General features: G+C 40.0%; 1 protein-coding gene across 4 annotated transcripts in view; it reads right to left on the bottom strand.

The window, feature by feature from the left end:
- Positions 1 to 1,363: 1,363 nt before the first annotated feature.
- The window catches only part of AFF2 (ALF transcription elongation factor 2), a 477,143-nt gene continuing 454,407 nt past the window's right edge, over positions 1,364 to 24,099 (bottom strand). For all 4 annotated transcript variants that reach the window (XM_067548102.1, XM_067548101.1, XM_067548099.1 and 1 more), the window contains 6 exons: positions 21,817 to 21,953; positions 18,080 to 18,151; positions 17,619 to 17,712; positions 14,849 to 14,898; positions 10,351 to 10,565; positions 1,364 to 4,641 (listed from right to left, as the gene is read on the bottom strand). In XM_067548102.1, coding sequence (XP_067404203.1) covers positions 4,520 to 4,641; positions 10,351 to 10,565; positions 14,849 to 14,898; positions 17,619 to 17,712; positions 18,080 to 18,151; positions 21,817 to 21,953 — 690 coding nt within the window. In that variant the 3' untranslated portion in view covers positions 1,364 to 4,519. The remainder of the gene's footprint in view (positions 4,642 to 10,350; positions 10,566 to 14,848; positions 14,899 to 17,618; positions 17,713 to 18,079; positions 18,152 to 21,816; positions 21,954 to 24,099) is intronic.

Raw genomic sequence — 24,099 nt, 5'->3', positions numbered from 1 at the left:
TCAGTTTGCTTGGGACAAGAGAATAGTGCACATTATCTGACTGGGAGTAAGGGTCCTTTTTTAGAGAGGGCCACATTCAAGTCCCTACTACCACTTTATAAACGTAGTATTTTCTCAAGGAAACTCACAGCTCATTTCACTGTAACTGAACTTTTCTTACATCTCCAAACAACTTTGTGTACTAATTTAAGTCAACATTTATTGAAGATCCTGAGCTGTAACTGAGCCAGTCAGTCTTTTACACTTTCTTTCCTGAATAATAATTTGTTTAAAAAAACTAGAATTAAATACCCACAAAAACCACGACATAGCTAAAAGTTGCTCAATTAGTTAAAAAATTTTTGGGAAGAATATCATAAAATCTTTGAATTTAGAAGTAACCCAGAAATTAACTGTAGCTAGCCGTTCGGATTTAGCTTCTTATGTACTAAACTAGGATGTCGATAATGTTGTTTCATAAGAAGGAATCAAAGTCCTTGACCTTGAGTCTTTTTAAAGACAACAGATCTCCCCTATCTTTCCAGTGAGGGCATCTATAAATAAAACAATCAGTATTTTCACACTGAGCTGTGCAAAATGCACACAAAATGGAAGTTACAAAGTTGATGGGAGTTACCCAAGCTACGTAGCTTGCGTATCTCCCGTCGACAGCTGCCGAATTCTTGGATAAGTGTAGACCAGGCCTAAGTGATCAAGGGTCCAAAGGCCATGCAACAACAAGATGACAGCAAAATTCAACTTTGAGCTGGGAAGGATGTAACCAAATGCTAGCAACACAATGACAAACTCAACTGGCAAAAATAAAAATCCAGAAAAACTTTTGAATGTTCTTTTTTAAATAAGCAAAGCTAAAAAAGTATGACCAGCAGGTTAAATACGGCAATTTGTATCCAGGGCCAAACTTTCCTTCCTTGCAAAGGAAGTTTGCTTGAGTGAGGAGTGCTCTAGGACTAGCTAGCCCTCTATGTAAGGCTAGCAACTGATGGAACCTGGACCATGTGAGGCATACAGTACTTCTAAGCTTTCCCCGCAAGAACATCTACTACTGGGGAGCTCAGTTTCTGTGGCTGGAGTTATATACTCTTCTCAGAGCAGGCACAAGGCCAAACACACCATTTAAAACCAATGAAGCCCACCACAAGGTGTGTAAGGACCTTGCTCAAGCAGTTTAATTTTTCACTGATGGATCTCCGAGATTTTAGATTTTAGTCCTTAGCCTGTGTGTTCCTCTTACCATAGTGCTATGCATTTTGATCTAAACATCACTTAACGTTAGACACAAAAAGCAGTTGTTGCCAATTCTTGCAATTTTATCATGAGTCTTGCAATATTTGGTGTCTTTCTGAAAGCCCAGCTGCAGGTATCAGGAAATTGCAAGGGCATCCCAGCTTTCACAAAACAAATGTTTCTAGTTCTCCTGCTTCTGGAGAAAAGCTTGAAAACATGACTTGAGTGTTGCTTAAAGACTCAGAAACCATAAGGTAAATAAAAGGAGCCTAAAATGTACTATGAAAAAAACCCTCCTGATTTCGAAGACAGCCTCATCATTTTGGGAGCCTGACTCATGATTTTTGATTGATTGAGGTTGGCATTTGAAGCCCAGGCAGACACGCTACCTCCTCATGTATCAAAATGCTTCCCCTTCAAAACAAGCAATTTCTTTCAATTAAACCTACTGGAAACAATCATTAAAGGATAAAATTACTTCATGAAGATGCCATGTTGGCATTTGAAATGTGATGAATATAGTGACTGTGAAAGTGCAATAATCTTTAATAACCAACCCAAAAGAAGCACCATCCCCAGGGATAAGAAGGTAATTCACTCTCCATATTTAATTTATTTCTAAGCCGCTTTCGAAACAAGACTGCTAAACAGTACGTTGGCTTGTGATCCTAGCCTTGACTGCTGGACTTATTATAATCGTGCCATTGATTCAACATACATTTCAAACTAAGTCACAGGAAGCAAAATCAGGTGGGCTAATTCTCTAAGCTGTCTAGATAAAAGCGATGTGAATGTATGTTACATTTTGAGATAGGAGTCTGTTTACTACAAGCAACAGGGGGAACATAATACACTGACTCGTAAAGGGTAGCTGACCCTTTGAACAGTCTTGTCTCTGAAGATTGTGTTTCAAGACGTATATATATCCTTCGTAAATCCATGGCGGGCTAAGATTTCAGTCTATGTTAAAATTACAAGGGAGTACAATGTTCTTAATTAGACTGAATAATCAGTCAACCCAACAGGAGGGCCTTACAAAAGAGAATGGAAAATTTAGGTCACAACCAACCCATCAATACTTCAGCTCAGTTATCAGAAACTACTACACTAATCTGTCCAAAAAAAGAAAAAAAAGGTGTATGTTTGAAAAATCACCCTCTTTTTATGTCTATGAATAGTTCTTGCTATCCTGGTTTTAGTCATTAGAGAAAGGGGTTGAATCAGCATGGAAAGTTCTTTTGGATTCATGTTTCAGTCATGTTACTGAAACCCACAAAGAACAGATAAGGGTATGTTACTTACTGTAGAAACAGGAATGTGCAGATAATCCAGGATGTGCATGTTCTGGAAATGTCTTTTATAGGCTACCCTAACAGCATGATTTATCTAACGATATACTTCCCACACTGGCTACATTTACAAGACCTTGTTGTGGAAGAAAATATTGTGAGTTCTAGAATTTTTTAAAGGTATTTATTAACAGGAGCTAATACACACCTGTTTTAAAAGAGAAGGATATCTTAAAATATGGATTGGGAGCAATGGGTGAACTATTTTTACTGGAAATGTGCAAGACCTGTTTTAAAAACCTAGCATTCTGAAGCTTTTAAATGCAAATTTGTCCTATTTATCTGGTCACAACCCAGTGAGTAGAATCCAATAACTTGCCCGATTAAAGGAGATACAGGCTTATATATCAAAAGCAATTACAATTAAATAATGTCTGGATGATATTTAATACACATGTCGTGTTATTTCCGTGAGATGTGACACAGAATGATATTTACACTGCCATAAGGTTTTTTTGCTTATATAAATGAAATGTACAGCTTGATAAGGTGTGCAGGCATTACATCAAGAATGATAGGAGGCCATTTAAAGTCTTGTGAATTACCGATATAAATTCATTTTGTTTTGTTTCACGCACCATTTCTTCTTGCAATGCTACCACAAGAGCAGCGCAGTTTAGAAGAAAAAAAAGGAACGAGTGAATGAAATGGTCTAATTTATTCATGATTGCTTTGAAATTCTCTCTGAATTGTCTTATGATTATGCATGCATTAAGGAATGGTCAAAAATGGTAAATAAAAATGGAATTTGGAAAATGGGGAATTTGGAGAACTGGTAGACTGAAGAATTCATAGCCATTATGAAGGAAATATGTTGCTTTTGGGTAAATCTAGTGATTTTCTTTAATTTTTCATTGTTTTCAAGAAAGTAAGGTAATATGTCTGCCTCTAATGCTTTGAAATCAACAAAACAAATGTAAATTAATGCACAGGGTGTTAGAAATGCCTCAACAGCAGCCAGTTAAACTACTAGTGAATCTCATCAAGAATCCATACTTTCACATACAATATCAATGTTTAGATGTAGCACTCCGGTTAAAATGTGCTTTTACTGAGTCTCTATGCAAGAGGAGATTGTTTTGCCAAGAAAAATCATGGAAGAATATTTCTTTGCGACCAAACAGTAGGACCAAAAGTTCACAGATTGAGTACATGAATGGTAGCTAAGACTATGAAAGCTAACATTTTGAAATTGCCTAATAAACTGCATTGTTCTGCCCACTTTAACTGTGAAGCCAACAATAAACAGAAAAGAATATCAAAACCTTCTTGCATAGTGTGGCATCTTTCTTCAATCCTTCTTCCCAATCTTTTACCTCCTAACACCTTTGGTGATCTTACACTACGTACCTGTAAGATGTTCAGAGTTCCTTTTTTTTATTTTATTTTTTTAAAGAGATCAGGCCTATATAAAGTAGGAAATTTTAGCAACAAACAGTTGCAGGTAATGATGCCAGAACTCAGCACTGAACAGGTTGGCTTGGGTTCAGAGGAAAATTCTGAGTGAATGGCTCTGACTTCTACTAATTTATTTCAGAGGAGAATTTTCGTATATACCCTCATACATTTAAGACGTTTTGTACTATTTCTCAGGAATCCATATCTTCTCAAAGTACTTTTTTAATTTTCACTTGAAGGCAGTGTCGACTTAAAACAATACTGCAGGGAATGTACCGTTCCATAAAGCACATAAGGAAGGCAGGATCCAGGAGACGCAAGGCATAGAAATTGTCAAAAATGATTAGATGGTACAACACATACTGCTCTCGAGTCATAAGTTCCATTTATGGTGACTTCCACGTCCAATAGATAAGATATCAAAAAAGGCAATAAAAATGAAGTTACATGAATAAAGTTCCAGAAATGAGTGGAGTTCCACCAGTGATCGTCTGTGCGCTGGTAGAGGTAGAAGGATGGGGATGTCATGAAGAGGGCAGCAGTCACTACAACAAATGCGCCTCAATGCGGAGCCAGTGAAGTCCTTGTCGAACGTAACGGACCAGACTGGTCATACTCCTGTGTTGTGTTAACGGTCCCATGACTGAGTCCAGGTCTACGAAGAATTCTGCAACACAGGAAGTGGGAGTCATTGTTTCAGGTAACTGTGCAGAAACACATCAATTAAGATTATTTCACACTCAGTGGTTTCAAAGCAATTAATGAGTTCTCAGAAGCTCATGAGCATGCAGACCTAGCATACGTGTGACTCTTGAGAAGATATCTCAGGACTGGATTAACACGATTAATAGATTCACAGATTTTAAGGCTACAAAGGACCCTATGATGACATAGTCTGACCTCCTCCATCACGCAGACCCCAAAGCACCCGCACCCAATCATTTCTGCATCAAGCCCATTACTGCTCTTTGGGCTGTAGCACACTTTTTAGAAAGATAACCAGTCTGGTCTTCAAGCCCGCCAGTGATGGAGAATCCACCATGTCCCTAGGCAAGTTTTTCCAATGGTTAATTACCCACACTGTTAAGTGACATATATAGTGTATGTCATCTCACAAACTTTCCTATACGGTATATATGGAAAGAAATATATGGTAGGATGTAAGTAAAAAGATTTTCCCTTATAATGCCATGTGGGGTCAAACTGTGATGTTGAAGTTGAATATTCACCTCTTTGAATATTATGATGATACAGATTTGAAGTAAAGGAAACAATGTATTTAGAAAACTGGCACGTTATAAACAGGCCAATATATAATCACATAATAATAAAAACCATATAACAAACGAACATTGTGATCTAAAATCTGTCTTGCTGAAACATACGGTATTGTAAACTATCAGTCTTTGTATGAAATATATTACATTTCTATATTGCTTTTTAGCTGAAGACCTGAAAATCCTTTACGAACTGCCACACAACAACAATATACACTGTGCTCACGGCTGAAATGCAGTCGCCTCTGGGGTTAAAATGTGGCAGCTACTTAACATTAAAACTACATCGAGTTTCTCAGGCAGGAGGTGAAGAATAGCGAATGCAACTGAAACTGCAGGTTGAAACTTTAAACAGGCAGAATATACTTATGCAAGCTGGAAATGGGCTAGAACTTTACTACAGGTGTTTACTAATGGTTGTGTTTTGACTCAGCTGGGCTAGCTGGGGCTACACTTCTATTTTTAGCACGGTACCTGGATCAGAGCTAGTGTGAATCTGACTACCCACACTGGAAATTACACCACCAGCTTCAGCGCAGACATACCCTCACGGTGGGTTTTTTGTTTTTTTTTACCACAAACAGTAGCAACCGTAATACCAACCGTAACTTATAATCACAATGAAAAATGGTCACGCCCACATGGCATCTTCTCATCTAAAATAGAGTGAGCCCCTCAGCACCATGCTATCTAACACCTAGCACTGTGGTTCTGAAGGATGGATGTTGACTACCATATCTCCAATCTCTCCGCTTTAAGGATCTGAAGGCTCCTTTGAGGTCTTCTGTCCATGTATTGACCCAGTCGGACCCCGGTCACCTACTCAAATGATAGATGACAAAAACACCCTATCACCTGTGGGCGAGCCCTTCTCATAAATCTATCACTCCATATCTGACCTTTCCTCAAGGGAAATCTGCACAACACCGTCACAAGGTGAGCCTGGGAACTTAAATTCATAACTCTGCTAGACACTAATAACCATAGACTCAACAGACACTGGTTTTATGGCTCATTGCAACAATTTGTAAGAGGCACCACTGCCTGCTAACCCTTACTTGCCCACTTCATGTTAAGTGGTCTCCAGCAGCATGTGTAAATCACTTACGTTTAACAATCTAGCCCTCAATTGCCCACTCCATTTTAAGTGGTTTCTTAACAATCTGTCCCAGTTCCTATTTAGCTCCTTCCGTCCCTGACCTGAAGAAGAGCTCTGTGTAGCTGGAAAGCTAGTCACTTCCACCAACAGAAGTTGGGTCCAGTAAAAGATTCTATCTCATCTACCTTGTCTGTCTCTCATATCCTGGGACCAACAGGGCTGCAACACTGCAAACAACCTGATCACCTTGTGAGATACAACTGTTTCACAGAACAAAGCGGTATGGCTGGAGGCAAGCCAGTTATGTAAAGAAATGGCAACTAGCAGGTACTTTAATCTTCCTTCCTATGTCTTTTCCCCCCCAGGTGAAATCAACAGAATTAGGAGTGAAAAAAATCCAGAGTCCTGCCAATGTTCCAGTGACCTACACGATTCTATGTTCAAATAAATAATAATTGCTTCAAATGTCAAAACTTTGTTTAAAGTCTAATTTCAGTTTCCCAATCTGAAAACATTTATCTAGCATGTTACAAATGCAGAAGCAACTAATTAAACATATATTTGAAAGAACATTGGACTGAAATTCACTGGATCAAACAGACCTGAAATGCTATAGATGTGATAGTTTTCTTCTAGAGGGAAAACTCCTGCAACGTGTTTAAAAGGGCATATATTTAAGATTTTTAAAAAGCCCCGATTCTGTCACACTCAAGTAAGGGTACGTCTACACGGCAAAGGGGAGCATGCTTACTAGCTCTGCTGGCGCTAGTGTACTAAAAACAGGAGTGTAGCTAGGGTATAGCTAGGAGTAGCCCGGGTGGTAGTTTCAGCTAGATGCCAGAGCACAAGCCCACCTGGACCCCTTACGTGCATACTCGGTGGCGAGCCCATGCTGCCGTCCATACTCCCTCAGCGACACTGTTATTGTTAGCATTCTAGCTGCAGCGTAGCTAGCATGAGTCTGTCTACCCAAGCTGGGACCTGAGATGTGTGCAAGAGAAGTCCAGCATTTAGTCGGACATGTGGGGCCCCGAAGAGCCTGGAGATTTTCCCTCTTACTATTTTTTTTAAATGGGAGTCTCCACAATGCTCGAACTCACCCCTGGAACAGAGAAGGTGCTTTGCACATGCACCCTTCAAATCCAATATAAGGAAACAGAACGGTGAGCCATGGTAGCCCTGCCACATTCCTCTGTGCCATTCGGGGGGGCTTCTGGTCCAATCTCTTCGACCAGAAGAAACATGTGAAGGAGTGGGGAGTGGTGCAGTGATAAAGACCATGAGCCAAGAGACCAGGTGTTATTCCCTGCTCTGTCACGGACATATAATGTGTTATTGGGAAAGCCACTAACAGCTCTCTGACTCAGTTTCCCTCTCTGTAAAATGGGGATAATAATTAGGGTTAATCATACATTTTCCCTTAAAACTGGTTTTTGATGGAAAATTAGGTTTTTGACACAATTTTTTTTTTTTTTTTTGCAAAAAGTTTCTGCTTTGCGTAGAAAACTGATTTTTTTTTTGGTGACAAAACTGGATGCATGAAAACCAAAATATTTTGATTTGAATGTGCTGCTGTCGTACCTCATGAGAGCTGTAGTTCAGTTTCATCATGTCTCCATTCTCCTCTATGTGCCAGGCTTCCCAACTGAATTTAATCTCCCATTATGCACTGAGAATTGTCCATCTCCCATGAGACTTCCATGATGCTCCATCTCCCCTCGCTAGGGGGGGAAACTGGTGCCTCATGGAAAATGTAGTTCAACCAGGGAGCCAGGTCTACAGAGGAGAATGGATACATAAGACATCTGAACTACAACTCTCATGAAGCACTCTGGCGGCACTTCCAACTAGAAATACTTCAGATTTTGACTGTTCACCAAAAATTTGAAATTTTCTGCAGGGAAAACAAAACTTAAAACAAACAAAAAGAACACGTTTTGATCAGCTCTTACAATGACTTTTATACAAGGCTTTGAGACCTACAGATGAAAACCACTAATAACTATTATTATTGCAGCTAGTTTTCATGAAAATGTTATTTCTCATGTTGAAATATTGTAATTATTTCCCTATCAAAGGCATTTTGTCATGTGACATATTGAATACCTGTGGATTTTAGGGTGATCAGATGTCCTGATTTTATATGGACAGTCCTGATATCCAGGGCTTTTTCTTATATGGGGGCCTATTACTCCCCACTACCATCCCGATTTTTCACACTTGCTACCTGGTCACCCTAGTAGATTTCAACAAAGTGGTTATAGTAGAAATCCTTATATTAGCATTTAACTTTTATTTCTATCCAAAAGATTTTCAAACTATAGTATAATAGTGTTCAAATATGCTATTTTAAGCTAATATTTAACTAGAGAATGTGTCTATCTGCCCAGAATGCCAAAGAGGACACAACATGAAGTGCTGTAAACTTCATTTTTCCCTTCAATGGCTTCTAATACCTAAATGAGATCAAACAGTAACACAAGCTTTCCGTCCACTGTGACAAGCCTGCAGATTGTGAAAAAAGGAAAGAAATTCAAGAATAGGGGCTCAATCCTCTGAGTCTTCCTCATGTGAGAAACCCTCACAGATGCAACTAGTCCCACTAAAACCAATAGGCCTTGCCTACTCATGTGAATAGGATGAATCTGTAGGATCAGGCTCATTTGAAACATAAATCAAAATGAGAACAAAGAAGAGAGAGGGGCTCAAAGATGCAGAATGAGAATCAGCAACTTCTTTCCCATCCAGCTCCGGGACTGATAACATTTGCTGGGTACATTTTCTATCTGCTGGCTGAATGCCCGAGCTATTTTGATTCAATATCAAGCAGAACATTTAACAACTCCACAACACACAGAGCTAATTACATGATTATTGTCATCTCACTCTCCTATCTGAACACCCTTCTGCATTGCCACTGATAAAACTCTGCAGCACATTTGAAAAGGAATTACTTGAGCATGTTTGGAAAATGGATGCAACTATGGAAAAAATCCCAAACCACTGCACTGTTAGCAAATTAACTAAGAATCATAGAAGATTAGGGTTGGAAGGGACCTCAGGAGGTCATCTATTTCAACTCCCTTCTCAAAGCAGGACCAACCCCAACTAAATCAGCCCAGCCTGGGTTTTATATATTATGTACTAATGTACTTTGTGTATTATATACTAATTAGGTACTAATATATTTTGTATGTTATATACTAATGTATATTAACACCGGAAATGGTGGGGAGGCCTCGACATGGATTTTAATATTGTCCCTGTTTCTAGCTATCATGTCCGTGTAAAACACTATAAGACCTGATCCTGCACTAATGAAGTCAAGGGAAACTTTGCCATTTACTTCAATAGGAGCAGGATGGAACCTGCTTCTGGCTTGTCAGAAGTGAGCCAAATTTAAACTTCAGCTACACCCCCTCCAACTTCACTGAGGTTGCTGTGAACCAGCCATGAACGGCTTGCCAACATTGCTCTGAGTTAACTATGGTAAAGACTTACGCTTGATCTGAATAAATTAACTGAATCACAGACGGATCACAGGAAAGTCAAGGTCATGGTTTCCAGAGAACGTGTCATAATCAGGCTCACAGGTGAACAAGCAGACCATCTAATGTTGACTTATCCTTGCTCACATTTGAGTGGTCTTTTCTGGATGAGGATGGCAATAGGAAAAGAGTACTCTGTGAGAGGCTGAAATGGAGAACGTATTCACCAACTCAGAAGCAGACATGACTCAAGGCACATCTTTGTTCAGTTATTTGCCAGCTACTCTTATAACCGATGGCTCAGTGTGTGAGACACAGCCCCTGCTGTACTTGATACACAGACACTATGAATTGGCTACTCTCCGCAGCAAAAGGGCTCAGTCTATTTGCTCGAACTGTAGAGGCTTATTCTCTGAGCTTAGGAGGTCATGGGTTCAATTCCCCCTGATAACTAAAATAATAGTTTAATTTCTGCTACCGAAATGGCAAAAGGAAGAAACTGAACAAGCCACCTTTGTTCTCTTTAGTCAATTTGTCGGCCATGTCCCAGTGCTCATAGCTCCGCAACACGTTGTTGGTGATATTTACATGGCTGGCAGCCATATGGTGAATGCGCTGGGGGATGGTAATGGTTCCTGCCGAGGAGGATCCCGCAGTGCCTGTGCTGCTCCCAACAGAACTGACTGGAGATGGACTGAGTGACATGGGGGATGGAGTCTCTGTGCTCCTGGAAAAAAAAGAAAGGAGAATTGTTTTCACTCACACAGCATTTCATTTCTCTCCCCAACACACCTTAAAATCAACTCCGCACCTAGTCCAGAGGAGATGTGCAGTGATGACCTCCTGCTTTCCAAGACAGGAGAGGTTTATAACCTGGGACTGACTCAAATTTTAAGAAGGGCTTTAATTCTCCCCACAAATGAACCCGTTATTTATAAAAAAAAAACAAAAAAAACCCCCCACCTCTCACGAATATAGCAATCTTTCAGAGAAAGAATATCTCATAGCGGTACTGATTTTTCTACCGGCTGCCAGAGATGCTGCTATTGGCTGTTAGAACACACTCAATGTGTAATATTGGCTTTTTAGCAAAGAATTTTGTGGAAACCGCAATGACAGTTTGCTACAAATACAGTCCCCACAATAAGCAAAGTGCAATTCTCAAAAGCACCCTGTGGAGCAGAATGAGGCGCTCAGGGTACTGTACGATTATGAATATCTCTATAGGGTTCTTTAAAACTGGCTATGTAGATTTGTTTCTAATTGCCAGCAGTTTGTCTGCACACTGCTTTATAAAGAGCAGAGTTTTAAGTTACCTACTTAGTGCAGCACTAACGTTCTCATATCGATTTTCTTTTAATTCCAACACCAGCAATTAGGAATCACCTGCTGGCTGCAGGCGGCATGGAGGTCGTCCCCTGCAATCTGACATGTTTAGAAACGTACAGCACTGAATGCTCACTCGCAGCTATTCTCTTTGGAAATTGGTCTTTTAGAGCAAGATTAGGGGTTCCAAAATCTCTTCCCCTCCCGCCCACCCAAATGCATTGGATTGCCATAAAAAACGCTTTAAATACAAACTGAATTGCTTCTGGAGGAATTCAGCATGGAGGAAAGGGGCCAAACTCTGCAGAGGGGAGATTCTGTGGCCCTTTCTGTGTCAGGCAGCTATCCTTGCTCCCGCTGTGGCGCAGCAGAAAGACTGCACTGCTGCTATTCTACCAACAGTCGTCTATGGAAAGACATTGACTTTCTTGGGTGTTGGATCAGGCCCAGTGTGTGAAATGGGGAAACACAGACTTCACTCACGTCTTACGCATGGGGGCAAGGATATTGAAGAACACCCCATGTCTCGCCCGTACGAGCTGCTGCCAGGTAGCTCCTGGACTAGAGGAACAATTTTGCCCAAACAGAATGGAGAGAAGAGTTGAGCACGGGGTGTAACCTATACTGCACCTACACATTTCCTAACCCAAAGGGAAGAAAACATCCTCCTCCTACTGCAGTATCATCGGTAATCGGTTCCCCCAGCTGAGTGCCACAGTGCTTCCATTGCAAGAGACCCACATTGCATCAGCAATTAGGAGCTAACTGTACAGCCAAGGTGCTATATCGAAGCGTATCCTGCAGCACAAAGGTTTTATTTTTGAATCTCTAAACATCCTGGTGATTTGCCACCACCACAGCGTCTTTAATGTACAGAAGAGCTGAAGTACACTTGATTAGGTCTGGGAGCCGCTAGCAATCATACAGTATCCAAAGGGACCAAGAGTATTTTGCTAAAGCCACTTAAAACAAGCTGACGCACTTCAGCCAAATAAAGTGCATTGTTCATTGGCTCACCCTGTTGTGCAGGGGAAGGTGCAGTGCCATTATTACCATGGCGAGTCTATTAGATCTCTCTATCCTTGTGCTTATTGCAGCTGAGGTGAGGAAAATTTCTGAAATGAAACCAGGGAAAATTTGTTTCACTGCCAGCCTGGAACACGGGCCAACTTTGCAGAGATTCTCAACCCTTTCAGCAAACGTGGTCTGAACTTCCAGGGAGACAGGCTGAGGCTTTCATGGCTTTGGATCCTGAACCAGGGAACACCCTGTGATCAATGAGTTTGGCTTTGTTCAAAACAAAGCTCAGGTGGGCTTCAAACTCACACAAAAGGAAAGTAAAAGAAAAAAACTGCAGAGCCTCCTTCGGATCAAACTTGTGAGCCGTCCCCTGAAGAATAGTACATGTGATGCCACTTGGCCTTTGGGTATAAACTGGTCACAAATAAACATAGGTTGGAAATTAGAAAGAGATTTCTAACCATCAGAGAAGCGAGGGTAGGATTAGCCTCCCTACAGGAGAATGGGATTATATGGAGGGTACAGGACTGATAATCCGTCAGATACCTTCCAGTCCTATGTTCCTCCGCTTGTTTGGCTCCAGCTGGTATGTGTGATTTCTCCTGCCGTGGTGACTCCATGCCCTAGAACCACTGTTTTTGCAGTAACACACGTGAAATCTATCACATTACTTTGTTGCAGGTTGGAATGTGGTATTGCCTCTTGTTCTAAGAACCCCAATCATGTAATTTCTAGACGGCACAGAACCCAGTTATGGATAGACTGCAGCACTGGGTCTGCATTTCTTTAGTATGTCAGATCACATACACTATTTTAAGAGTAGCCTCCTCACATTTAATTCTCCTTATTTGCTAAAAGCTTCTATCTTTGAATAAAAGAAGGAAGCAGACACTGCACAGCAGATGTGCTTTTACTCACTCATCTCTGGAGCTAGCTGCAAGACAAGTCAGATCAGTTTAGGTGTCAAATGGAAGTGATATCTACCCAACTGCTGGGCAGCTGCTGATCACCTTCAGAGGCTGGGCAAGAATTTTCTCCTTCACCACAGGGTCATAGATTTTAAAGTCAGGAGGGATCATCACGATCATCTATTCTGACCCCCTACACAATACAGGCCAGAGAATTTCATCAAGTGACTCCAGCATCAAACCTGTAACATCTAGCAGTGCACAATTTGCAAGTTACAGTATAAGGTGGAGTTAACGAAGGGGAGTTGTCTTCCTCTGAAACTTCAGGCATTTCTTTCTTGAGGAAAGAGACCAGACGTAATGACCAGATGCAGAGTGGCAATTCATATGTTTCCTTACATGTCCCCCTAGAGATGTCTAATGGCAGTAGTAGGCTAAATTGCTGCAAACACTTGTGCACTCAGTGGAGTTGCAAGAGTGGGAAACTGGTGCAGAATTTGTCCATTATACTAAACATTGTGGGGAGGAGTCCCTTCTGGAATAAGCCTGCTAATAATGACATCGTTACTCTTCTCTTCATACAGCTATTATCATGGTTTATTTTAGCAGCTCCTGCTATGTGCTAGGTGCTTTGCAAGCATTTAAGGATGATCTCTGCTCTGAGAAGCTCACAATATGAAGAGCTTCCTGACAGCCTGAAGCATTCTCCTTTCAGCTGTCTGCGAAGCTTTGGAAGTTCCCTTACATCTGCTCACTCAGAGTCTGCTTACAAAGTGCTCTCTTGGAATGGTCTTAGCCAGGATACAGCCACACATCTGAGCTGCTTCTGTAGCACCCCAGTTTGCCCATTTACGGGGCATTATACTTGTCGCCGGGTACCAGCCGGTAATTGGTTCATGCAATGCAGACAGGTGCAACCAGATAATTTTTCTTTTTGTGTTACTGAGAGTTCGATCCAAACCCACTGAAGTCAACGGGACTCTTTCCATTGACTTCAGTGGACTTTGGGTCAGACTCTGTCATTTCTGCTTTGGACTCACCAGCAATAGACCCATCAAATAATGATTATTCTGATCTGGCTGAATCCTATGTTAAAATAAGGATGGAAATAAAGGAAGATTCCTTCCTCTCTTTTGTCTGGACTTGAATGCACAGTCCTGAACAGGGAGCAAGAAGAGTCTGCGTCACAGAATACAATATATATCAGGTGCTAACGTAAGGTAGCAACGACAACATACCTTCATTGACCATCGGATCATAATTACATTACTGTGATTTTATACTGGAGATGAGGGTTTTTTAGCATTAATATAAAGGTTCAGATAATTGGCTGACTAAGTGCCTTCACATTTTCACCACTATTACGCCGTCAGTTTTATTAAACAGCACTTACCATATATCAATGAAATATTCATTGGTGTTTCATTACTAAATGAATCATTGAAAAAAATCATTGCAATGGAGGTTAACTTTCCTTTGGCTTCTTGAAATGACACGGTACTTGCTATCTAATTAACATGCATTTTTATAGCCCACATTTGATGTAAGGATCAAATTGTCAATGAATTTGGTGGCGGCCCATATGAACTTTTCTGTCCTGCTGCATGGCTGGAACATGACTGAAAATTGTGTAAAGTTTTATCGTAATCTAAGAGCTGATCTTCAGCTTTGAATGGTTAACATAACAATCCCCCCTACTCCCTCCCCCTGGTTCACTGCTTATTTCCACGACAAAGCCTTGAGCGGCAATACTCACTTTCCATTGCCTCCCCAAGGGGAAGGGGCCTGGGAGGTTTTTGAAGAGTTCTGTAAGAAACAAAACCAAAAGGTAAATATAGAAGGTGATTCTCTGTTGGTTCAGGAGGAGAGGCAAGTAAGATTATCACATTAATATTGATATAGCTTCCTGTTTTAGCTGCAAGAGCTACGGTGCATGCAGAATAGCAGCCGAACATAATAGTCTCATAATAAAATAGCTGGCTGGAAAATTAGTAGGCTCCAATCAGAAGCGTGAATGTCACTTGATGAAAGACTTGATATACCAAAACTCCAGTAAAGTCAGATGCATTCCTAAAGAAGTGGTTTACTTATCCTTATCTAAAATTGATTCTACCAGCTAAGCTCTTCAAAGTGCAGCAACTGGCTTTTCACCTTCAGGGCGATCTGCAAGCTGATTACCAGACAAAAGAAGTTTGGGATTTGATGTTTGAAATTAGGGGATCCTATGTGTTGTAGGTGAATGTGATGCAATATATACACAAGATGAGGGGAGGAGAAGAATCAGACTGTAGGGATATGAATGAATTCCCTTGGTTTTTTAGTGTGTGTCTAAACACACACTTTCCTACCCATTCTCCCTTTTGTATTGGTACAGCACCTAGGTTATTGTGGGGACTACCAGACTTTGCCAACTTGACTCAGATTGGATAGTATCTTACTCAGCAACAATCTCCATTGAAGGCAGTAGAATGAGGCCTTAGTCATCTAAGGGAAGTAATAAATTGCTTGTCTATATAGTCTCTCTCTATATATATATAGCCACTATATATAGTGCTTTTCTTGCAATAATTTCGAAATGCATTCTGAAAATTCAATTAAACTTTACAACACCTCTGTGAAATATTATTATTATTATACCCACTTGATTACTTCAATACTCATTTTGCATGTAAGGTTCAAGGTCCCACAGAGAGTAAGTGGTAGCCAGGAATAAGACCTAATGCTCCTGACTCCTCAACCATAGCTCTATCTTTCAGAAAACGTTGACCAAACTAGATAACACCATCCAATAGAAAACACTGGCTTTGTTTGTGTGGTCTTTGCATTGCCTTAAACAAGTCAACATTGAATGGAATGGCTTGGATTAGATATATTAGTGTCTATCTTCTGTGTGCATGTCCATACATGTAAAGGAGAGGGACCGTTAAAATAATCTGGAAAGGCTTCAAACCATGAAAAATCAGCTTCGACATTAGCGCTCCTGAATGTCAGGAGAGTGTTGTGGGTTAGGACTGAGTAGAAAACAGATTTCCCCATCCCACAAGAATTTTTGAGATTTTGAAAAATGGTCTTGTCCCAAAACAGGATGAAAAGAAAAAAAGAAAAAAAAAAACCCTGAAAAAACAACTGGATCGGGTCAATGTTTCGTTTTGATCATTTTAAAACATGCCGATTTGATTTGGACTTTTCAGTTCTTTAAACTTTTTTTTTTTAAACAAAAATTCATTTAAATTTGAAAACCAAAAGTGACTTTGGTCTTAAAAATGGATCTTTTTTGGGGTAAAGTATCAAAATGAGACATTTTGAAACTTTTTTGTTCATTTCTTTGTTAATAGCAAATTTGTCTAAACCGACCCTGTCCTGCAAACAGGTTTGGTTTTGACAGATCTGAATATTCTGATGAAAAAAAGTTTCATTGAAAAATTCCCGACCTAGCCCATTGTGCTACAGACCTAGTGAGTCCCTTTCCACATTGAAAAATGTGCAAAACTTCCATTTTGAACAGCAGCTCTGTTTAAAGACCCAACACATTTACTAAAAGGCTTTGCACTCCCCTCCAGCGGCCTTATTGAAAGCCTTTGAACCATGGCTTCTTTGTGCTGAAGATAAAAGACAGAGAGCATCACATAGCTATTGGAAAGTAATATTTTGTTAACGTTTTCCTTTCTTAAATGTAAGTCTCCTACACCTTGAATACAAAGAGAGCCTGAACCTGCAATTCACACACAGATCAAGCCCGTTTCTAGTTCACTCTTACCCAATTTGACACTAGTGCACAGCACTGTTCACTAGGTGAAGTCTCTCTTTTACGTCATTCAATCTGAAGTGCTAAAAATAAACACTTCTGAGATTTTTTTTCTCACTGCTTCTCAAAATATGGGCCTGATTCTCATTGACTCTAAACCCACTTTACTCTGCTCTGGAAGAGTAAAGGGGTCTTACAGTGAGAGTAAACTATCTTTACATCCACTTTAAGTTCCCTTTACACAACTGAGCAACCTAAAGTGGCCTTTGTGTGAGACAGAATCAGGCCCAAAGCCTTTTCTTAGAAAGAAATGGTTTTTTTTTTTAAATCACTGTCTACTGTAAAATATCATGATTTTCTTTCATAGCCAGGCTATTTCTTTTTTCAAGAGACAGTAGCCTAAATTCAACCTGGAATAAGTCTGAAGTGTATGAGAAAACATTCCATGGAAGAATCTAGCCCTGTGAACGTTGGGTCTAAGTCCAATGAAGTCAACAGAAACGCTCTGGATGACTTCAGAGGGCTATGGATGAGGCCCTGACCGAGGTGTACCAATTGCAGGGATTTCTCCAGGGCCGAAGTGGTGAAAGTGAGATGAGAATCAGGCCAGATGGGTGTACGTTGGTGAGAGCCTGGCTGAAGTTTTAACACAGGAACAGTTCCATCCCCTCCTCGCAGGCATTCTGCCTGCACCGCCCATTGCAGAGGGTATGTGGCGCAGTGTGAGTTGCATGAGCCCTCAGTGCTGGGATGACTGTCATTCTGTATCGGTATAAATTACCTTAAAATATTCCATCAGGGATCTGGAGTACTTCATAGCGTGGTCTTTCTTTAGTTTAAACATTCTCAAGTAGAGGAGTGATAAGCATCGGTAGCTGCGGTATTTAGGAAAGGGTTGTATTAATTTCATTGCTTAATGAAACCTATAAAACAAATGCTGATCTATATTTTGCAGTCTCGCTTCCAAGGTTAGATTGAGAAACATAAGCAAATGGACAAAAAATAAAAAATTAAAAAAAAATTAAAATTAAAATTGCACAAAAGTATTAAAATCCTATCTTGATAACAGTATAAATTAGAAGAATAAATGTTTAGTCAGCTGCTGAAGAAATCTATTCGTTATCCTTTAATAGTTTAATGGAAAACAAGAATAATGATCTTGTGTAAGCTGCTTAAGTAATTCAGTACTTTTAAAGTCCTCTAAGATTTTAGCTGCTTCTACATTGTTGCAATGGGACTTACCATAAAACTGCTAGTTTCTTGTCTCCTTCAGTGGCAGATGAGCCTGTGAAATTCTTGAGTCTCATTGCATACCTTGTAAGAAAGGTGAGGAGGAGAGGAAATTGGGCGTTAAGATGCTTTGAGGAAAATTGGTGACACTGAGAAATAACTGGATCTGCTTCTCAAACTACAATAAATAATGACCACAAGGTTTCACAGTAATGGGATCAGTGTAACATTCAACAGAAAGCAACACTTAAAATTTGGAGGACTAAAGTAAATCATCAGCCCATTTTCTGGGCCAGTGAGGTGAATAATTTTTGAGTGTGCTAATGCTGCCAAGATAATGTTAAAGCCAGCACTCTGGGGTGATGAGCACCGTATTACTTTGCAATGAGTTCTGGCCAAAAATGTAAGGTCTCCGTCCTGCTTGCACTGAAGAGGAAAATAATATACAGCTAGGTTTTACATTTAATAGTGTGAGGTCTGAATAACACCTTCCAAATCCCACTCATAAATGCCTCTGCAAAGTCTTTAAAATATTTATATATGAAGTGGTTTTAAATAAAGGAAAGGTCATGTTAAGAGCTTTTTAAGTCCTTAGCTCCATTCATTTATGATACTTGTGTATTTTGATTTTCCTTTCTGGTTAATTGCTGCTGTCCAACAGTGGGTGATAAAGGGTTGAGTATTTCCCCCACCCCCTTTTTTAAAAGTTGCTTTAACTGAGCACACTCCATTCCATGCATTTAGTCTCTTGAAAATCAATTCATCGCATAAAATCATTGTTCTGAGCCTTAATGCAATTTCACAGGTACTTGTGTTAGAATAAGTAATAGGGTTCAGTGTTGCGTAAGAAAGTTTTAAGGTATCCAGGCAGTCTTGATGAGTTCTCGTTTACAAGGAGGTAATGGAGTGGCAGGCTGCACTGCTCTCACACTGCCTTTCTGCTGCCACCCCTGTACATGCTCTTCTAGCACAGCACCCTTTAGCTCCTTAGCATTCTGTCTTTCATGCTCTTTGTTATTGTTCCAGTCACATTGAATGAACGTGGTCAAATACAAAGATGCGTCTCTCTGCAGGACTTGCAGCGTTAGTGTTACAATTAGTCTATACACCTCTGAGAGTCAGATCGCTGACATTTTGAGTCACCATGATGCTCCACTTGTTTTCGCAAATAAATGTCTGCTGCAGATACCCTCATCTCAGAGCAGTTAAAATGACTGGAATAGATAGAACAAGGGTTTGCCTGTAGACAGCTTTGTGATGGGGACAGTAATATAAATCTCTTCTGCACAGTATCCAACTATAAAAATCTACATTGACGTTACATTAAGGACCACTTTTTTTTAAAAAAATGCACACATACACTTTTACACCTAATTTGCATTACCATTGTAGCATATGCAAATCATATATTTGCATGTGCAAATGGCCCTGCTTGCACAGTTAGGGTTATTGTGTGTGCAAATTAGGCTCAACTGCTGCATGCACAATTTTGCACATGCATTTTTGAAAATCAGGCCCTATGCAGTTTACTTAAACCCTCGTTATATTGTTACATCCTCTGTGCTCACAAGTCCAGGATGCCCCAGCATTCCTTAGCCCTCTTATTTTGTGAAGAATCATACTGCGTGATTCTCAGAGTTCTGGCGAATCACGAGCAGATGAGCAGGGATTAATTTTCTTACTTGTGGAACCATCTGTCCTTCATAGATTCATATATTTGAAGGCCAAAAGGGACTATTACATCATTTAATCCGACCTCCCACATAGCACAGGGAACAGAAACAGAATGTCATCAAATGGTTCCTGATTAAGCCCAATCAGATCAGGGGTGGTGTTGCTTTAAAAATGTATATAAACACAACATGCACCAGTGGCCCCCAGTCTCCTCTTTTACATGGGAGGGGATGGCCAGGATGGCTCCCAAAATCTGGAAAGGGAGAAGAGCAAGATTCTTAGTCTACGAAGTCAACTGCAGCTCATCAGCACGGAGATCTAATTTACTAGGACAGAACACAGGTTCTTAAAGTCAGCGGGGGGCTTTGCCATTGCCTTCCACAGGATGAAGCCCTGCGACACTAGGGTGAAGTGTGCTATAGAAAACCCTCCGGTAGACAGTCAGGACCACTCAGCTTTGCGTCACACTTTTCCAAAACACGCAGGCTACTTATCAATGATAATACTTCTGACACGGCACGTTTCATCACTAGACCGCAAAGGAAGTCAGTAACATTGCCTCCATCTTACAGATGGGCCAACTGACCTCATATGCCCCCGGCCACCCAGCAGGCTAGTGGCAGAGCCAGGAATACAACCCAGCTCTCTCGAGTCCCAGGCCGGGGCTCTCTCCACTAGGCCAGCCCCTGAAATGCCACTCACATGCCATTTGAAGAAAAGACAGTCCTATTGTTTTTACCTTCCCATCTTCATTTTGTACTTACGGATTGCAGCACATAGGCTATATTAAGTGACCCACTAGTAAGATGCTGGCAAAATTTCGCACAATGGAATGAAGTGGGGAACTGGTAAAGCCTTAATTCTTAACATCACTGTTCTTGAGGGTTTAACTCAGACACTAAGCGTTGCGTGAACATCATTTTTGTGGCATAATCTCTTTTGTTGTTCTTCTTTTTAACAAGTGTAATGTGTAAATACATATTTTAAAAAATGTAAAAGGCTTATTATTTACCTGAGAGTAACAGCGTCTTTAGATCTGATACATTTTATTATGTAAATACCACCTCATTCAAAATGTAAAACCTGCCTTTTTTTGATAGACTCTAATAAGTAATCTGACACATTAGAGTCTCTCATATAAACAAGTCCTATCACAACAAACATTTGTCCTGATTCTACTTTTCTTTTCACTGGTGGAAATTGGGAGTAATCCCACTGAAGTGAATGGTGTTACACCAGTGTAAAACTGATGTGAGCAAGAGGAGAATCAGAGCCAATGGGCAAAATCCTGACTGCTTTACCCACAATAAAATTTATTCCTATTATTTATTTGTGTGAGTAAAGTGAGCAAGATTTGTCCCACTAGTTACTCTGTAGAGTATATTCTATGGAGTCTACTCTTTAGGGTCACTATATAAAATGGGAGCTGATTTTCAAATATTAACTCAGGCATTTTATATTAGGCAAAAGCTCTTATGTTCTGGGCTAGGATTCTGCAAAATTACGGTTAAAAAAATTAACTCAGTGGATTTCAGCTGCTTTATATTCCTTTAACATTAAAAAAACAACCGCTTTCTCTCTCTCTCTATATATATACATGCAAAAAGTTGCTCTCTGGATGCGACCTTATATGCCAAGTTACAGCCTGGAACAATTTTTTACAGCCAAGTTATAAACCTCTGCAAAAACAGGGTTTATAATAGAAATCTTGATAGACTCATTTTAATGTTTTGAATTATAAAACTACACCTTTTAAAAGACAAGTGTCATTGCCAAACGGTGAAATTACTATACTTTACTTCCACCCACTACATTTCAATTTTAATTTTATGAATATTGCAAATTATAACACTCACATTATAACCTCTAAAGGGGATAATTTATAAAAGCTGTGTCCATCAATTATAAATTTTCCATGACATTAATAAAATGGCAAGAACTAATTATGATGACTTCTGAGATGAAGATGCCTTGGACAAATCATTAATATGTTGAAATTATATTTTTTAAAACAGAGCAGGTTCTAATTATGACTGAAATGAGATTATGAAAATGATCACAGAAAGGACATTAACCTGATGAGTTCCACAGTCTCTGAGTACATGGTGTATGGAGATTTAGCTTCTAATGGATCTCGCTCCATAGCATTCCCGCACTCAATGAAGGAGAGGGCAGCATCAGCATAATTCACTGCTTTACCGAACTTCTCCAACTGAAATAGGAAGATGAAACCATCAAGATGATGCTTCAGCTTTTATTTCCAGCTAGATAGATCACAATGTATACAAAGCAACATTGACATTAAAAAGGCATACATTAAAGCATTAAAGCCAGATCATGTTTTCACCAAGCTGTACAGATAACATAGGGCCAAATCCTCCACAAATGTAAGAGAGTGTAAGTCTGTTGACTTCAATGGAGGTACACCGATTTATCCCAGCTATAGGTCAGACTCAGTACAGTCTTTAAAAAAGCCATGTTGCTCCTTTGATATACTAAAGAGTAAGTCTGAACGCCAGTATGCAAGAGATAAGTAACAAATCCACGCCATTTGTCAGGAAAATGTGACACTCCACTGTGAATGTTGATCACCCCGCCCTCCAAGATCTCATCACTTATCTTGCAAATGACACCCTGAAATAGTGTTTAAAAAGGTAAAAAAAAAATACAGCACCGCTAAATATTTTATTTTACTAGAATTTTATTGCAAAAAGGTTGTAGCCCTGATAATGGTTGTGATTAAACTGACTTAGTCATGCTGATTTCTTTTTATGTGTAAAGAATATTATATCTGACACTTTTATAGTAAGGATTTTATAATAGTATTTAACATTTTCAATTTCTGATAGCTGGATGTAAGACTTCTATTAATATGGCATTTAATATGAAAGAATCAATAAAGCTTAAATCTTTAAAAATTTCTTTATATGTCTCTATCAAAATATTTTTCATGCACCTGCATACATTTTCCATTCACAATATGGCAGCTGCTTATAACAATAGATTAAAACAGAGCTTTATAATGGTAAAAGATACTGATATATTTTACTCTGCTGCTTAGCATTTAGTAGCTCTCCTCACCAAAGATAGTCGATGCTCTCTATTTTCATGGGGCGTTATAATATGGATTTCTAACCCATTGTTCTAATTGCACAAAATTCAGCCTGGCAACAAAAGCTTTTTTGTGTGTGTGCTTATGTGACAGATGCCCTCTTGGCTGACACAATGGGGAACGAAGCAGGCACCTCCAGAGTTAAAAGAATGAGCTGATACAGCTTGAGGCTTTGTAGCTTCAGGCTTGTAATGATTCTTATCCTCTGTGGATTGGCACAGAGGGGGACATGTAACACCTTCACCTGTGAGCTCTATTCTACAGTGCCTCCCGAAAGGTAACGCAGCCCTCATCTCAGTAGTCTCTATTTTCCACCAATAACTTCCCTTGATTTATCCGAGGCAAAACCTCGTTTCAGGTGTTCTTTGAAAGCTGGTTTTCTGTATAATACAGACAATTATCGTAGCTTTAAGCTGAGTTAGCAAAGGCACATCCTTTTAATCAATGGCAATAGAGTTATGGGATCTAATTCTGCTCCCACCAGCAGCCGTGTAAATCCAGGGTAATTCCAATGAAGTCGATAACATTTCTCTAGCTTCTTGGTGGTGTAAAGGAGAGCACAATGAGGCCCATTGTCTCTGACATGCTGCATGCTGTATATGGTCGTTTGTTCTGATGACAGTGTACCTAATCATAAATGAGTGGATCCCGTGCCCGTCTTCCAGGCAATGATAGGTTTACATTGGCCACTTCAAAATACTCCAAGTGCCCTCACTTTTGCCAGAAGTCCCTTCACTGTGCAAGCACAGAAGCATGGCTTCCACCTCTCATTAGCATTTCCTGACATTTACAGGGGTCACACACACTATCTTCCCAGACACACCACCACATCTTTCAATTTGGCATGCTTCAGCACAAAGTAACCAGAAGCAGTTGTTTCCATAGGAAAATTCATGCCAGGGGACTGTATGGTAAATGAGTTACTTGGAGAAATACACGTGCAGTGGCATTTGATGAAAATCTTTTTTAAAAGACCTAAAGAGTGGAAAGAAAAGGCAGATCCAGAGTTCACGGGCATTCATGGCTGCCAACAAGTTATATTGCAGCAGCTGCCCTGGCATTCCAATAAGAGCAGTGGGGGTGTCAAACTACATGTGACATGAAAGCTCTGCCTTGCAGGCAATGACATGATGTGCAATGCCTACTCATGTTTGTTCTGCTTGAGAAACACCCCTGATTCTGCAAGGCATAGTCAAAGGTAAGAAGATGGAAGACAGGTCAACACTGTCTTGAGTGAATCAAGCTG

The sequence above is a fragment of the Emydura macquarii genome, unplaced genomic scaffold (assembly GCF_026122565.2).
Source record: "Emydura macquarii macquarii isolate MOO-44397 ecotype Brisbane River unplaced genomic scaffold, CSIRO-AGI_Emac_v2 contig_1253, whole genome shotgun sequence".
Lineage (NCBI taxonomy): Eukaryota > Metazoa > Chordata > Testudines > Chelidae > Emydura > Emydura macquarii.
The sequence above is the reverse complement of the archived record's forward strand: the minus strand, read 5'-3'. Positions and strand labels throughout refer to the sequence as shown.